The following is a 17,507-nucleotide window of genomic DNA, read 5'->3' on the forward strand; positions in this document are numbered from 1 at the left end:
TGTGTGTGTGTGTGTGTGTGAAGAATACAATCCTTCAAACGACTGATCGTGTTATGATAGCAGTGAACAGTGAATCTTGAATATCGTGTCCGGATATTGGCAGCGATGTAATTATAATTTAGGATGTCCCACTCAGATTTCGTGATGTCAAAAGTCCAAAGAGACACATTTACAAACAATAAGCCATTTCTTGCGTATATATTCTATATATTATTTTGTTAAAAGCTGTTCGACCTTGGCTCTCGTAAATATTTCGTCACATGTAACAATCCCTCGCCTCCATAATTTCATTCCTCTTAGTATGAGATTTCCGGTTTGGCTGCACGCTTTTCTTGATATCGAGTTCCCCCTTTCGGTTATAAACATGAACAGCAACGTTTAACCGAGAGGTTCACCGGGGGACACGCACACCGTCTGCCCTACATAAAATGCACCCATTGTAGGCCGAGGTGTCAGCTGAGGACGACTTGCAACCTAGAAACGGCGGTTTGGCCCCTCCTTCCCTTTGTCAGTCCTATTGTAAACGTTAGTCCGGGGTCTTCTGAGGTATTCCTTTTTCCAAAAACAGATACTAAAAATGGCATTAACTGCAGAAGAGGCGTTTCAACCACGCGAACGGAGTTTTCGTCTTTTTCAACAAACCTTTTTGAGACCCCTCACGATTTTATCAAAGGCGCTGTCCCGGGGAACTGTGCCCAATGACATCATCCCCGCCTTTTGTATACAGTTGCTAGGGGTTACAGGGTGACATTTCAAACAGTCCTGGCTCTAGATGTGTTCGGGATACGCGGTCCAATTTCTGTATTCACACAAAACGGACTAAAGACAAAGTTTGGTATTTATTTTGAGCAGATGTAATGCACTTCAAATCCTTTCTTAAAGAGCGAACGCTAACTAGGCTATTTGAGTAATAATACTGCGAGAAAGTACACTTCGCTAACATTACTTACATTTTGTGTATATCGTTTTTTTGTAGGCTATACTACAACAGTATAAACTTTCAAACTTTGGAAGATGGCAGATTCTGGTCTATCAGAAAAAGCACTTATCACCGAGAGTGCGGAGACCATTCGTACTACCTCAGTGTTCACGGACCCTTATGAACGCTCTGTTAACTATATGGAGACTCACAGTATTCTTCAGATTTTTCAGGTGAGAAAGAACAAAGCAGCAGTTACTGATATATTTTCTTACGAAGAAAATGGGAGACAGTGATGAATTGCTTAGCACAAAATGGCGAAGGACAATTCAGAGCACTAATAGAAGTTTAAAAAAAAATGGCTTAGCATGCTAATATTGCATTATTCCGGTTTATTTAATAAAACTACATATTGTTTTATGAGTATTACGAAAACAAAAACAGAGCTCTGACTAACTACCAATGTAATTTTAACAGCAAAAGAAACATTTTGGTGCTTGAGACATCCAGGACAAAAAAAAAAAGATTCTTCATTGTATTTTTCACTCATAGTCTCATTTGTGCTATTTCAGGACATCACAGAGAAACTAGTTTTTGATAGACCAGACGATCCACTTCAGTTCATGTTAGAACAGGTATTTTTTTGTACTTTCCAACACATTGTCATTATATAGATTATTTTATATATCCAAAATCTTGACTGACTTTATGAGAAATTGTGGGTTTTTCTTGAATAATTCTTGCTGAAAGTATCTTGGAGAGGCATAGGCTACGACCTGAACTATTGGTGATCAATACACTTTCTGATTTAAGAGAAAGAGCTTGTGAAATATATTGCATACTGTTTTACCTGGCTCTATAAACAGGTTTAATTTTTTTAATAAATTATGTTTAATAATAAGAAGTGACATTTTTGAATAGCTGTAAAACATCCTAATCACAGTTGATTTTACAAAAACTTTTGCAGGTGCAAATGAAGATCAAAATCCGCGATGAGTCAAGCAACACATTTGTGAAATCATAATGAATTCTAAAGCAAAGTAACAAGGGCTTTGCAACAAATTGAATCCAAGTTTATTCTTTTATTTATATATTTCTTTAAATAAGGTGTATTGGTTGCTGCAGGTCATTCCGTGACTCTGCATTGTTGTTTCCAAGCAACTGTCTTCAGATTTTTTTCCCTCCAAATTTACCTTGTTTTGCCACAATTTTTAGATGGTATTAGCATTAATTTTCAGTCAAACAGCCCTAAAATCTTAATAATGTAGTTTGTGAGTGTCTTTGACCTAAATATCTCAATGAACGCACTCAAGTGGCAAGTTAGAGCTATTAAATGTGAAAAAAAAAAAACATTTAACAGAGGAATTACTGACAGGCTTTCTCTGGATTTTGGAGACACAGAATCTGAGAATTATAATTCTCAGATCGTTACTGTTTTATGAGTTAACTATGTTTTATAAGATAAAACAACTTCTGTATAAGACATAAGACATGAATGTATAAGACATTATGCAAGTCTTCTCCAAAATAAATAAATCAATAAAATGCTAGCTAGACAAATGTAGCTGACTTTTGCGCTGTACTTGAATTTCAATGGTGGATTTTGGCTGCGCAAGTAAAGGAAGTGTTTGTTTATAGTAGGGTCTTATTACAGTGTATTTCTATAGTTATCTACTGTATATTTACTCTAGTGCAACATCTGGTGTTTCAAGACCGGTGTATCACATGCAGTCATTTCATTTGTAAATAAAAAATAAGTTCAAAATATCTTCACAGTTACATTGTCTATTTGCATTTATTGTTGTTATATATATATATATATCCACATGAAGGGAATAAAGTCAATTTAAACGGAGACATGCTTGTACAGTGACAGTCTGTATTTACATAGACAGTAGGAGCCTGCTGAGTTTCCCAGGTTTATCCTAAGGCATGTTTCAGTTTTCCTTGCAAATATAGAAAAAATCTCTGATATAAATCCTTTTTAATAAATCCAGCATTTTACACAAAGCTTAATACTTACAAATCTGTATTATCAGGATTAACGGCACCTTGATTTCCAAGCATCATTGTGTGTTTCTAGGTATACTGACACTCGGTCATAATTAATAAGCAAGAGGTTTGCTAGTTATTGCATGATTGCCAGTAATGGATCAGTCTTATCTCATTCAATTTGCCTGTTACTTCTGTTGTCGAAAATCATTGACCTCCTTTGTGGCTGGTAAAAGCAACTGGTTGAGGTCTCAAGCCTTTGTCCACTCTTTGGCAAAGTCATTTTATTACGCAAGGTTACCCCCTCAGTAGTTTTGAGGTTTCCCGCTAGTTCATTTGAACAGACGTCAAATGGTGATGCTTCGGCTTTAATAGGAGATAGGACTAGTTTACCATCATCCCCTACTGGAGGGTAGTCCATGATTGGAAATGGAGGGCTGAACAGGATGAGACTTTGAGGTCTTGGACGATTTCTGAAGGACGATCTCTGAAGAAGCGATGAGCGCTCAGGTCTAGGACGATCCATAAATGTGTCCCCATTTGCAGATCGCTTCCTTCTCAACACTGGAAGGTCTGGAATGGAGGTTGGTTTGTAATTCTCATTGCATGTTGCATTACTCATAGGAATCTGTCTTTGGACCGCTGATGGTGGTTCACTGCTTGGCACATCCTCCCTGTGGACTGTCTGGAGGGGAAGTGCAGAACCTGCATTTCCCAACTTAGTAGGTTCCTTTTCAGATGTACTTTTATTGACTTGATCAGTGCTCCCCTCAGGTAGAGCATGAGGTATGTGGCTATACTGAATTTTTGGTGGAATAACAGGAACAGCTTTAGCTTTGCAAGTTTTGATCATGAATGCAGTACGAATTGATGACACGCTAACTGGTGCCGAGTTGCGTCGCACAGGGGCCTTGGAGCCACTGAGGAATAGCTCCAACTCTAGAGATGAGCTACCATGCTTGGCTTCAGGTGTCAACCATTCCTGTGCATTTGAATGTTGTGCACTTTTCAGATACTGACTATTTGAAATGTCTCTGATGCCTTGGTGTCCTAAATCAAGGTTAAGGGAGCATGGCCTGAGTTTGGGTTTAATGTTTTCATGACTTCTCTCCACAATACAGGACTCATTGGATGTTTGTCGATGAAACCTCTGAGATGGAGAAGAGCGTTTCTGTTTTGCTTTGCTCATGTTTTGCAGTCCAGTAGTCTCATCTGCATCGGTGAATGTCTTCAATATCTTAACCTGTGGAATCTCCAGTTTTCTGCCGTCTTTGTCTCCCATCCACTTGAGGTTATCACTGTCAAAATGCTCTGTTATCTGTGCAAAACAAGCTACATCTGTGCCTGCATTTTTGTTTCCTTTTGGGAAGTCAGAGTTTCCAAGTTCACAGGCGGCTGTCACAGCAGCCTCTGTTTGAGATGATGTAATGTCATTAAGCACAGCTGGTTCTTTAGCTTCAGCCTTCTTGCTGTTGGGGAAGTCATCCACTTTTGGATTGTCAAGAACTTGGCTGTGAATTGCTTGACATGGCATGGTCTCTCTTGGTGTAGGTAAGTGATCCTCAAGTTTTGGTGAGTGCAGAGGGCTGGTTACCCACTGCTTGGCGGAACATAAGTCCTCCCATGGTTCAACCTGATCCAAGCCACCCAAATGACTCCCCCATGTGTCTAAATCATCTTGATAAAAACTTTCCAGTGTGTGGTGATGTTCATTCAGACAAGTCGAAAGTCTTTCCAAACTTCCCTTGATTATTTCTGCTAAGTCAAGTTTCTGGGGTTCATCACTAACCTCCTTATTTACTTTTTCACAAATGTCCTTTGATACAAATGGTTCTTTTGTATCAGATTGAAGAGATGTGTGAACATGCGATTTTGCATAGATGCTTGAATTATCTGACAAGTTACTTTTGGAAGTGTTGTCTTTCTTACCAGGATCTGTTCTTAGTTCCTCTTCACTGCATGGTTCTGCATCTTGGAGAATATCTGTTTCCTTTAGGTGTAGAAATGGGGAAAGTTCTTTCTGCTAAGTCAAGTTTCTGGGGTTCATCACTAACCTCCTTATTTTCTTTTTCACAAATGTCCTTTGATACAAATGGTTCTTTTGTATCAGATTGAAGAGATGTGTGAACATGCGGTTTTGCATAGATGCTTGAATTATCTGACAAGTTACTTTTGGAAGTGTTGTCTTTCTTACCAGGATCTGTTCTTAGTTCCTCTTCACTGCATGGTTCTGCATCTTGGAGAATATCTGTTTCCTTTAGGTGTAGAAATGGGGAAAGTTCTAGATTGGTTGTTATTATGGTTTGCAACCCTAGGCTTTTGTGGTCTGTCCTGTCAACATCATTATCCAAGTAATTCCAGCTACCATCACATGACAACAATCTTTCAGGGAAATGTTTCATGACAGAATTAAACATAGTAGCACCAGAATGATCAAACATTACATTTTTGGTAAGGTCTATAAAGAGTCCCTTTGATGTTGCAGTGTTGGTAGGCAAACTACTTCTTCTCTGTGTTTGGGCACTTAGCTTGCAAGTGTCATCATTTCCAGTAATATTGGTGAAGCTGGGCTTTACCTGTTTATCTGGCATGTTTGTTTTAGCCTCAGTGACTGAAACTTTTTGATGCATGCCAGATGATGGCACCTTTTTGATTACTTCCTGTGAAACACAAAGATAGAACCAAAATGAGAAAAAAGTGGAGTCTGGTTACAGACATTTGTTCCAATAATATTTCCAAGGTCAAAATGGTCTTGTCAAGACAGTAGTTCAGTAGTTTAAATAGTTAGAAATTCTGACTTTATTCCTATTAGGAGTGAATGGACTTGAATATAATATAATATATATCACTATTTCATATTTTTTTCTTGGGAGTTAGTAATAGTACAGTGGTTCTTAATGTTCAAGGCCCTTCATTGTCCATTGTGCCTCCCACCCCCCGCTTTTAAAATGTATAATACATTAAAAGTGGGGGGTGGGTGGCTCAATGGACAATGAATGGCCTTGAAAGTTAAGAACCACTGTACTATTACTAAATCCTAAGATAAAATATGAAATAGTGATATATCTATCTATCCCGCATTTTTCATGTCACTACCGAAACAGTGTATGTTTTAGTCTATTGGCCGAGACTGATTTTAACTAAACCCATAAATTTATGATTAGGAAATATTCCCGTGTCCCCCTCTCTCATAGCTACAAGGTGTGAGTAGAAAGGTCTCATCATTTTGAGGTAAATGTGTTCAAATGTCTGAAAAATCTGTGTATAACTTTAAAGAATGTCACTACCGAACACCTTTTTTCTGCAATTAAGCACACTTTTTTGGGAGTTATTCCATAACATTTAGTTTTTATATGTATACCACTGTTCAGAACTGTGCTAGCTAAACCATGTGCTGATTAGCATCTTTGAGCTAGGTTCAAAAGTATCTAAAAATGTCACTACCGAAACAGTCACTACTGAAATATTTGGTGGAGTTTCGGTAGTGACATCTTTGGTTTTTTGGTTGTTGTCCCATAGAATTGTCACTACCGAAACAGTCACTGTTTCAAGCAACAATAATAGCACAACGTATCTCTTGATGTCTGATGAAAGCCCTATAGATGGCCAAAGCATCGTGAAGTTCAAACCCTATTTTCACCCATAGAATGAGTATTTCAGTGACAAAAGGGAACACATAACCCTCATGTTTGGGGGAAATAAACTAAATTTTAGTACAGTTATGCATTTTTTATATTTTAGTATGTTTTAGTAGTGTTTTAGTACGTGAGTTAAAATTCTGTAATGTGATGTGGTTGCTACCAAAGCATTACTGTCACTACCGAAAAAGTGATGTCACTACCAAAACATGGGATGTTTTGTCAAAAATAAAGTATACTGAATTATCAACATTATCAGATGTAAGCAAAGTCTTAATAGGTCAATATGACCCTTCTAAATCTAATTAAATTATTATTACTGTGTTTCAGTAGGATGTTTGGGGAAATTTGGGGAGAGAACAAATATTCCAAAACTTTCTGAAAATACAATATGAGAATTAACAATTACTAGAAATGTGTACCTTGGATATTATACAATTTGCAATATTTTTGGAAAAATTTTTCAAGACGTTTCCAACTCTAACTCTATATATCAATCAATATTTCATATTTTATCTTGGGGCTTAGTAATAGTACAGTGGTTCTTAACTTTCAAGGCCCTTCTTTGGCCATTGTGCCACCAACCCCCGACATTTAATGTAATATACATTTTAATATATTCAATTTTAAGTCATCCTGCGGCCCCCTTGGACATTTTCTGAGGCTTCCAAGTGGGTCCCATTGGGAACCATTGTTCTACTAGTATTTCAGTCTTATTAAAAATACAGGAGTACAATTCCATGTGTTTTATCAATTCAAATCATACCAGTTTGTCCAATTTTGCCATATCTTGTTGCGTTGATGTAGTTTCCAGTTCTTCCTTAATTTCTTTAGTCTCAGATGACACCTGAGGTTCAAAATTCTCCACACTGGCTATCAGCTCTTTCACTACTGCATCCGTGCCTGAGAGGATTCAGAGAAATCAATATAATATTATCAGTTAGGGTAGTAGAATTAAGGGTGCAATGTGTGATTTCTGCGGCAGTAGCATCACCAGACAGAATTGCAAAAATAATGTGATTCCCAAACACTTCCCCCAGTCTGCCATTACTGAGAAATCTAGTCCCTGCTCAAACACACATACCATTGGTTGATTTAAAACAAAGCAATGTCTGAAAGCAGCCAGGTATTTACAACCTTACACACTTCTCCTTTATGTTCTTGCTTCAAAAATGTAGTTTTGAATGATCTTCTACTTTATGTGATTGCTCAGTAAATCTGATAATATATGATAATTAAAGGTATGTCAGTGATTAACTTAGTTATTTTTTTTATGTATCATTGACATTTAATCAACTTGCAAATGCAAATTTGATTTGAATTATTTTGTACTTTATGTGACTGCTCAATGCTCAGTAAATCTGATAATATATGATAATTAAAGAGTATGTCAGTGATTAACTTAGTTTTTTTCAAAAGAAAAAGATTGAAAATAATTCTCACTAAATGAAAATATACTTTCATGTTCACACACACACGCACACACACTACAATCGTCATACTCTTTGTTGTCCCCAGAGTGAGCGCGTCTGTAGTATCTCTTTCCCCAGTCTGATCCTCATTTTCCACGGGGAAAGAGCTGCTGTTGCTATAGATACTGCATCCGCTGCCTCCACTGCTGTCACTGAGTGGATTCTCTCTGTACCCAGTACTGCTGGTGTGACCTGCTAGTCCAGTCTGCCAGTCTGTGAACGTAAAGTTCCCACGGCCGCCACTGCTGGGGACTCGCAATCCAGCAGTGCCAATACTTTCACTGCGATGGGGTTCCAGAGGCCCAGCCTCCTTAGTGGGCTTAAAGAGTCCCCCCAAACCCCTGTCCCGCTCTTTCCCTGGTGCCCTGCAGGGGGTGCTGTTAGAGTTAATAACTGCAGACACACGCAAAGGTACAGACACTGCAAAGGGTTCAGAAATGTTGAGGGCCTTTCGTTGGTGCCGCGGCGATGACTCCATCGGAAACAGGCTGCCTGGAAAAGACGGTCTAGATCCATTACTGGCAGATCCAGAATACAACATCCGACGGTTTTTGGGAGATGTGGGCTGGCAGCCGCTGCGGTCATCACCTTTGAAAACTTTCAGCTGTTCTGGAAGAGCTTTCTGCAGTGGGGACAAAGATGGAGATGAAGAGGAGGCATTTGATGCTCCTTCTCTTTTCTCATTCAGCGATCCTCCTGATGCAGTATGAGGATCTAAGTCCCATTTTTGATCCTTCTTGTTCAGATTGTAGTCAATATCTGAGCCCAGGGTTCGAGATTTTAGAACTGGGATAAAGATGCCATTGCTTCCTTCTGTTGGTGCTTTGTCCTCATCTGAATGGGAATGAAAAAGAGAAAACTGGTGGTGACACCTAAAAGCCACAAATTTACAGCGGTCACAAAAAGTATTTTCACTCTTTAGCCAAAGATAAAAATGTATGAATGTGTTTGTATGATATAACACAATATTAAACCATTTTTAGTAGAATTAATCATTTTGTATACATTCTGTAATTAATTTTTCCCCATAGGCCATGTGTCAGGCTAATATCTTAATTAATTTGTTGATGTAGCAGTTTTTTTTCTTTGATAATAAATAATTTGTTGTTTTTTGTATGTAATGTGTAATGTATCTTTATATAAATATATACTTGTATAAATTTATTATATATTAAAATTGTTTTAAATCTTTTTAGGGAAAAAAAAGAAAAAGCTCCAAAATGATAGCATAGTAAAGTAAGTATACTGTAGATATGGAGATCTATAGCCCCACCTGCTGCCTGAAAGGAACAGAGAGAGTCCATGCTTTTGGATGGCCTTATAGCAGGTTTTTCTGTTTACAAAGAGAGAAAACAAACATAAAACATTGCATGCTATTTGTTATTCTTCTTTACTCTGCACTGAAAAAAGATACTTTGGACTAAATTAAAAGAAAAATATTGTAATGTGTTACAGTAAAATGTATTCGTTTTTCTCAAATTGTAGTTAGTGGTTTAGTTTTGGTTCAAACTTCAAATTGTTATGTAATATTAATATAATATATTTCTTTTCCCAATGCCAAAAACATTCATACAAAGTAAAAAGATTTTCTATTCTTTAGACAGAAAGACCCGAAATGTTACTTTATTGTATTGCTTTTAACTTACTGTAATTAATCATTATTATGGTGATGCCTTTTTAAAATATGCATCATGATTTCTGACTCTAGCAACAAGTAAAAATACTATTTAAGCAAAAAACAAATAAATCTTTTTCTGTATTTGCAGAAACAGACCAATATGAAAATGCATTTAATTAAATGACAGTCATTCAGTGTTTTACCTTAAGCAATACTCATTCTCTAGGTGAAAATAGAGGTTGAACGTCATGATGCTTTGGTCATCTATAGAGCTTTCATCAGACATCAAGAACAACGTTGTTCTATTAGTGTTACTCTGATGTATGATGTACAGTAGGTGGCCCGAAATGTCATGATGTGGCATTTTAAAGTGCCCCTATTATGGGTGATGTAAGGTTCATATTTTGGTTTTGGGAGTCCCCAACAACAGGTTGACATTCATGCAAGGTCAAAAAACACATTCATTGTCTTATAATATGCATTTATTTTTTACCTTACTTGCTTAAGACTCCCAAACGATTCGCTCAACGATTCATTTTTCCAAACCCCTCCTTTGCATGACGCTAATCTGCGGTGATTGGTCCGACTTGTCTTATTTTCATTTCATCGTGCCTGTAATGCCTGATAAAGCAGTGTTTGTGAGCGCAGTGCTGCTTTGTGTACAGCGTTACACTAATTTTTACCGCTCCAACAGCGGCACCTAGTGGCAAAGAATTAATTTGCACCTTTATTTAGACCAATGCGAAAAGACCAACATGTGGGCGGGCAATATGCTAATGTTCATGTTTTAAAAACCACTGGTGTCAATGATTCAGAGTCGACTTTCTTTTGAGAGACAATAACTTTATACACGTGCACTTTCAGATTTAAATCTTTGCAGGATGTTTTCATTCACTTTGTTAGCTGTGTTACACACTGCATGAAAGGTACTTTTCACAAATCCATAATAGTGGCACTTTAATTTCTGGCTGCACCAACTCTTTTGGTTTTCACTTTTTTGGGAACTTTTGTTTCTAGACAATAGAAAGTTTCTTTCTTTCTCTGTCTCTGTCTCTTTCTTACCTGAGGGATTTTGGCCTCTCATAAACACACTCCCATTGCGACTCAGTTTCCCTTTAGAGTCGATTACAGATCGTCCAAGACTGAAGATGGACTTCCACTTCTTAGATTTTCCTGAGAATTTTCTTCTATATTGTGAGAAGGTTAATGCATGTTTGACAGAGTAATGAAAATGTTGAAATGTAAAAAAATTAAATAAAATTAAAAATGTTTTAGATATGTTGTTTTCTGGGTCAAGCAATACTGAATTAAATATTGAGTGTGTGTAGGTTTGCACAAATCACACCTGTTGTCAGAGAGATCTATTACTGTATGATACATTGTAGCAGTGCTGGTATCTGGAAGGCTGTTCTCTCTTTGCCTCTCTCTCATTGCTGGGTGGTTGGGACTAAGAGAGCGAGCCTGCGCCTCTTCGAGACTCATGAGCTTCATGGGGCCACACTGCGTGCTGGCAGGCAAGGTGGCGTACTTCTCCCCACAGGCCATGCTAGGGCCTACAAAACCATAAAAACAAGTTAGATGTATCATGTCTTGAGATTAACATACTGTACACTGCATCACTAAAAGAGACCAAAACCTCATTCTATCAGTATATGAAGAGTTTAGGGAAAAGCCTCCAAGTTGCGTTTGAAATTTTCTTCTAAAATTAGCATTTTTCTCAGGCTCCTATGTTTACGTTCAGTTATTTCACTTTAATGGCAATGAAAAGAACCTATTCATTGCCATTAAAGTTACATTTCTGAACCTACACATAGGTACCTGATAAAAATATAAATAAATAAAATATAACATTTCAAACGGCACTTTTTCTTCATATATAAATGATTAAACAAGTAATGACTGCACACATGTTTCTTAAAGTATTTTAATTCAGTGCTATTTTAGCATTATTACTTTTTATGAATATTTTTGTTTTATATTGTCAGTCTTCGTTTTAATTTTAGTTAGACTTTTAGCAATTTTGTTGTGTATTTGCCTTTTTTGTATTACTATTTAGGTTCAATTTATTTATTTATTTATGTATTTATTTTTGTTGTTGTTTTACAACACCATTTCCAGAAAAGTTGGGACATTTTGTACAATGCAAACAAAACTAAAATCTGTGATTTGTTCATTCTCTTTAACCTCTGATAAACAAAACAGAACAAAAATTCAAATAAAAGATCTCCATTGACCAACTTAATTGTATTTTGTAAATAAATACATTATGATTTTAATAGCTACAACACACTCCAAAAAAGTTGGGACAGAGGCATGTTTACAACTGTGTAACATCAACTTTCCTTTTAATTACACTTTTTAATCACTTCTGAACTGCAAATTTGCAAGTGGAATATTTGCCCAATTTTGCTTGATACAAGATTTCAGCTGCTCAACAGTCTGGTCGTCGTTGTCTGATTCTCCCTTTCATGACGCACCATATATTTTCAATAGCAGACAGATCTGGACTGTAGGCAGGCCAGTCAAGTGCATTCACTCTGTGTTTACGAAATCACACGGTTGTTGCATTTTCAGAATGAAGCTTGGCACTGTCTCGCTCCAGGAAAAGATGTAATTTTGATGGCAGCATATGTCTCTGTACAGTCCCTATATGCCTGTACCAATGGTACCTTCACACATATGCAAGTCATCCATGTCATGGACACTAATGTTCTGGAGCTACTATGACAGATGTTGGCTTGTGCACCTGATAAAAGTCTGGATGGCCCCTGTCTTTGACATGTAGAACTCAATGTCTGTTTTTCCCAAATACAAACTGAAATGTGAACTTGTCTGATCACAGCACACATTTCCACTGGCTTTCAGACCATTCTGAGATGAGCTTGGCCCAGAGAACTTGACAGCTTCTCTGTGTAGAATTGATGTACTGCTTTCTCCTTCCTTAACAGAGATTATGGTCACATTTCTTGATGCAACGATGGACTGTGTTAAGTGGCAATGGTTTTCTGAAGTACTCCTGAGCCCACGTGGCTATATTTAACACAGTAGCATGATGGTTTTTCATGCACTGCCATGTGAGGGTTTGAAGGTTACACACATTCAACAGAGGTTTCCTGCCTTTCCCTCTATGGACTGAGATTTTGTCAGATTCCCTACGGTACGGTAGATGTTGAAAGACCTCAATCCTTTGCAATCTTGCATTGAGAAATATTTTTCAATGGTTCTCATTAAGTTTGGCACAAAGTGGTAAGCCACGACCCATCTTTGCTTGCAGGAGATTTTGGTGGATGCTTGTTTTTTTTATATACCCAATCATGATACCCTCACCTATTACCAATTTACAGCTTACTGTGGAATGTTTCAAAACAGAAAATTCTATAATCTTTTCACTTTTCTTTTGACTCTGTCCCAACTGATTTTTGAAAATCGTTACTTTGTAGTTTTACTACAAACTTTATAAATGTGAAAGAAAATTAACAAATCACAGTTTCTTGGTTTTATTCTTGTTCTTACAAAAATGACCTGACATTTTTGGAAATGGGTTTGTAGTTTACAATTTAAGTTTTAAGTTATTTACAGTTAGAAATTTTAGTGCTTCAAGGTAATCTTATTTCAGTTCTAATTTGTGAATATTTATATTTTTCAGCTTTATTTAAAAAAAAAAACTTTTAGTATTAGTTAATGATCATAAAACTGTTTTCATCATGCAGTATCTACTCAAAATTTTCAAAACACATTGGGTAGAAATGTACTGAATACACCTTCAACACTGTGATCAACAAGTTTGCATGTGTGCGGACATTAGCTGTTTGCTTTTTTTGAATGTAACTTGCCTATTGTTTTGTTGTTACATTTTTGGCTGCAGATCTCATGCTATTGTATACACCCTACTCCAATTCTAAGACCCATTTCCTGACTTTATCATCACAGCTGTCACGAATAGCACAGTCAAACTAATTTTCAAGTTATTATTAATTTATTCAAAGTCCCAGAGTAAAATTTTATTGTGTAGCAGTTCAGAAATTTGACTTGCTTTCATACTAATATCGCACACTTCATTTCTGGTCACCACACTCCTAGGCAGATTTCTAAATAGGAACATGAGTATAAAAGCAGGGCCTAATGCAGGAGCTTTAGGAGGTTGGGCTGAACCAAACACACGTCCCCTGATCAAATCATCACAAACTGTGTAAGACTAGATGGCTTTCCACTGAGCATAAGCTACACTCTGCTCAGCTGTATACTAATTCACCTTAATGATCTTTAATTTACAATTACTGTATATTCTGTTTTGATTTGTACAGCATGGTTACAGAATATGCCCAGATGGTGTACATTAAAAATTAAAACTCTTCTTACTACTATTTCCCTGGTCATTCAAAAATTACAGACTTCACTTTTCAATAAAGTTTTTATGGCTTTTTATGTTTTTTTTAGAGATACAGTGCATTGTCTGTTTACTGTGACTACATTGCTTCAGTTACTTTAATGCGAGCCGTACCTTCTATAGACTTGGACGGCTGAATATCCTGGTTGAAGATTTGCTCAGTGTGGTTGAGAATGAACTCCACAATTGACTGCTGGACCCGCACCTCCAGAAATGCTATATCACCATTGCAGGAGGGCACCTCTACCTCCTTGGAGCTATACCAAAACAAAAAGAGAGCACTTAGAAAATGATTTATGGTGGTAGATAAAATAGTACATTTTTGTGAGGAATTATAGCATGTAGCATGAATGCCTTTAAAGAAAATATCCCATTCATCATCAATAATCAGCAACAGATAAGTATAATAATAGCATGAATATAACAACTTCATAATTGTATATAATTTGACCTTTTGCAAGTTCACTGTAGACTTCACATACAGTATAACCAATTATATGACTAAAATCATGTTTGAGAAGAGAATTATGAAGACAATGGATCTATAAATGGACAACTGGTTTATAAAATGAAAGTAAAAACATTGTAAAACTCACCGAAGTAGATTTGGAGCCCACACCAGGGCAAGATTGCGAGAATGCATGTTGGTTTGGTGACTGAGGGTAGCTAAATGTGCCAAATGTTTGGTGAGGTATTCCAGAGTTCTATAGTCAGACAGACAGACAGATAGATAGACAGATAGAAACAAATCCTTTAATATTTAAACTTATTACTTCCGAGTGATTCTAAATTCACATAATTTCAGGTAAGATTAATGTAGTTGCTTTGAATTAATATTTTTATTACAATAAATTTCAACCATTTCAACCAAAAATTAAGATCTTAGTCATTAACACTTAGACATTTATTTAGTCATTTAGCAGACGCTTTTATCTGAAATCAACTTACAAATGAGGACAATGGAAGCAATCAAAATCAATAAAAGAGCAATGATACGCAAGTGCTAAGTCTCAGTTAGTACACGTAGCAAGGTTTTTTAAAAATTATATAATAAAAAGAAACAGAATAGAAAAAGAATAGAGCACGCTAGTGTTAGAGGCCTTTTTGCTTTTGTTAATTGTATAATAAATAAAAAGAAAATAAATAGATAGAATACAAAAAGAATAGAGAAGCTAGTGTTAGTTTTTTGTTTGTTTGTTTTTAAGAAAACAAGTAGTTCGTAAATGAATAGAGTGCAAGTCTAAAAGGGGCAATTTTTTTTTTGTTTAAGAATATAATTATAATAGAGAGTGCTAGAGTTAGAGGGTCAAATAAAGATGGAAGAGATTTTAGTTTTTAGCCGATTCTTGAAGATGGCTAAGGAATCAGCTGCTCGGATTGAGTTGGGCAGGTCATTCCACCAGGAGGGAACATTTAATTTAAAAGTCTGTGAAAGTGATTTTGTGCCTCTTTGGGATGGCACTATAAAGCGCTGTTCACTTGCAGAACGCAAGCTTCTAGAGGGCACATTATTCTGAAGTAATGAATTTAGGTAAAGGGGTGCAGAGCCAGTGGTGGTTTTGTAGGCAAACATTAATGCCTTGAATTTTATGCGAGCAGCTATTGGTAGCCAGTGCAAATTGATAAACAGAGGTGTGACGTGCATTCTTTTCGGCTCATTAAAAATGTATCTTGCTGCCACAATCTTACTCATTAACACTTTACAATAAAGGCAAATTTATTCATTAACTAACATAAATTAACATTGAACAATATATTTTTTTACAGCATTCATTAGCCTTTGTTAATGTTAGTTAATAAAAATGTTAATATTCATGTTAGTTCAGTAGAATTATTGTTCATTGTTTGTTTGTGTTAAGTAATGTAAACTAATTTGTGAATGATTCGTTCAGGGGTTAATTTCCCAAAAGCATCACTAGCCAACTATAAACTGTTGTGAAGTTTCATTGTTTCCATCATTTTTCCTGAAATCACAGTTCCAATGAACATTTGCAAACAGCATGTGTTGTGTGTGGTTGGAACTAGAGCTCTCGACCTGTGGTTGGAAGCATAGTTTCTGGTCAGCATGAACATGTGGTCTAACATCTGTTAGTTTGTCAAGAGAATGAAAGCACTGTTTTTGTGGAGTGTGCATGTGCTCTTAATGGATGGATGGATGGATGGATGGATGGATGGATGGATAGATAGATAGATAGATAGATAGATAGATAGATAGATAGATAGATAGATAGATAGATAGATAGATAGATAGATAGATAGATAGATAGATAGATAGATGCTTCAAACTTTTACCATTTGTGTTCCACGATAGAAAGTAAATCATGGGAGTGACATGGAATGGCATGTGAGTAAATAAAGAAAGATAAAGTTTACAGAATAACGCCATGGAAGAAATTAACCTCAGTAATGTCAGCTGTACCTCAAGTGTGAAACAGGAAGTTCTTTTATGACACTCCTGATGTTTCGGAGTTGCTCCTGCCCCTCTTTAACTGACATTGCGTCCTTTGAACAAAAATACAAATGGAGGATCGTCAGGTCATTCCACCAGGAGGGAACATTTAATTTAAAAGTCTGTGAAAGTGATTTTGTGCCTCTTTGGGATGGCACTATAAAGCGCTGTTCACTTGCAGAACGCAAGCTTCTAGAGGGCACATTATTCTGAAGTAATGAATTTAGGTAAAGGGGTGCAGAGCCAGTGGTGGTTTTGTAGGCAAACATTAATGCCTTGAATTTTATGCGAGCAGCTATTGGTAGCCAGTGCAAATTGATAAACAGAGGTGTGACGTGCATTCTTTTCGGCTCATTAAAAATGTATCTTGCTGCCACAATCTTACTCATTAACACTTTACAATAAAGGCAAATTTATTCATTAACTAACATAAATTAACATTGAACAATATATTTTTTTACAGCATTCATTAGCCTTTGTTAATGTTAGTTAATAAAAATGTTAATATTCATGTTAGTTCAGTAGAATTATTGTTCATTGTTTGTTTGTGTTAAGTAATGTAAACTAATTTGTGAATGATTCGTTCAGGGGTTAATTTCCCAAAAGCATCACTAGCCAACTATAAACTGTTGTGAAGTTTCATTGTTTCCATCATTTTTCCTGAAATCACAGTTCCAATGAACATTTGCAAACAGCATGTGTTGTGTGTGGTTGGAACTAGAGCTCTCGACCTGTGGTTGGAAGCATAGTTTCTGGTCAGCATGAACATGTGGTCTAACATCTGTTAGTTTGTCAAGAGAATGAAAGCACTGTTTTTGTGGAGTGTGCATGTGCTCTTAATGGATGGATGGATGGATGGATGGATGTGTGGTCTAAAGTTTGTCAAGAGAATGAAAGCACTGTTTTTGTGGAGTGTGCATGTGCTCTTAATGGATGGATGGATGGATGGATGGATAGATAGATAGATAGATAGATAGATAGATAGATAGATAGATAGATAGATAGATAGATAGATAGATAGATAGATAGATA

The 17,507-nt window shown here is 36.5% G+C and overlaps 2 protein-coding genes across 3 annotated transcripts in view; one reads left to right on the forward strand and one right to left on the reverse strand.

The window, feature by feature from the left end:
- Positions 1-1,955, forward strand: part of LOC107560331 (uncharacterized protein C3orf30-like) — a 2,925-nt gene extending 970 nt beyond the window's left edge. Inside the window, exons 1-4 of one of the 2 annotated variants that reach the window (XM_016244478.1) lie at positions 777-835; positions 977-1,152; positions 1,492-1,554; positions 1,887-1,955. In XM_016244478.1, coding sequence (XP_016099964.1) covers positions 1,015-1,152; positions 1,492-1,554; positions 1,887-1,943 — 258 coding nt within the window. In that variant the 5' untranslated portion in view covers positions 777-835; positions 977-1,014 and the 3' untranslated portion in view covers positions 1,944-1,955. Of the gene's footprint in view, positions 1-776; positions 836-976; positions 1,153-1,491; positions 1,555-1,886 lie in introns of those variants that run through there. The other variant, XM_016244477.1, reaches the window with a different exon arrangement.
- A 791-nt stretch (positions 1,956-2,746) lies between these two features.
- LOC107560333 (rho GTPase-activating protein 31-like) overlaps positions 2,747-17,507 on the reverse strand; it is a 30,780-nt gene continuing 16,019 nt past the window's right edge. Inside the window, exons 5-13 of the mRNA XM_016244479.1 lie at positions 14,623-14,730; positions 14,141-14,283; positions 10,985-11,192; positions 10,702-10,826; positions 9,295-9,354; positions 8,052-8,855; positions 7,316-7,452; positions 4,966-5,571; positions 2,747-4,700 (exon numbers count right to left, since the gene is read on the reverse strand). Coding sequence (XP_016099965.1) covers positions 3,084-4,700; positions 4,966-5,571; positions 7,316-7,452; positions 8,052-8,855; positions 9,295-9,354; positions 10,702-10,826; positions 10,985-11,192; positions 14,141-14,283; positions 14,623-14,730 — 3,808 coding nt within the window. The 3' untranslated portion in view covers positions 2,747-3,083. The remainder of the gene's footprint in view (positions 4,701-4,965; positions 5,572-7,315; positions 7,453-8,051; positions 8,856-9,294; positions 9,355-10,701; positions 10,827-10,984; positions 11,193-14,140; positions 14,284-14,622; positions 14,731-17,507) is intronic.

This window comes from Sinocyclocheilus grahami, unplaced genomic scaffold (assembly GCF_001515645.1).
Source record: "Sinocyclocheilus grahami isolate Dianchi unplaced genomic scaffold, SAMN03320097.WGS_v1.1 scaffold720.1, whole genome shotgun sequence".
Taxonomy (NCBI): Eukaryota; Metazoa; Chordata; class Actinopteri; order Cypriniformes; family Cyprinidae; genus Sinocyclocheilus; species Sinocyclocheilus grahami.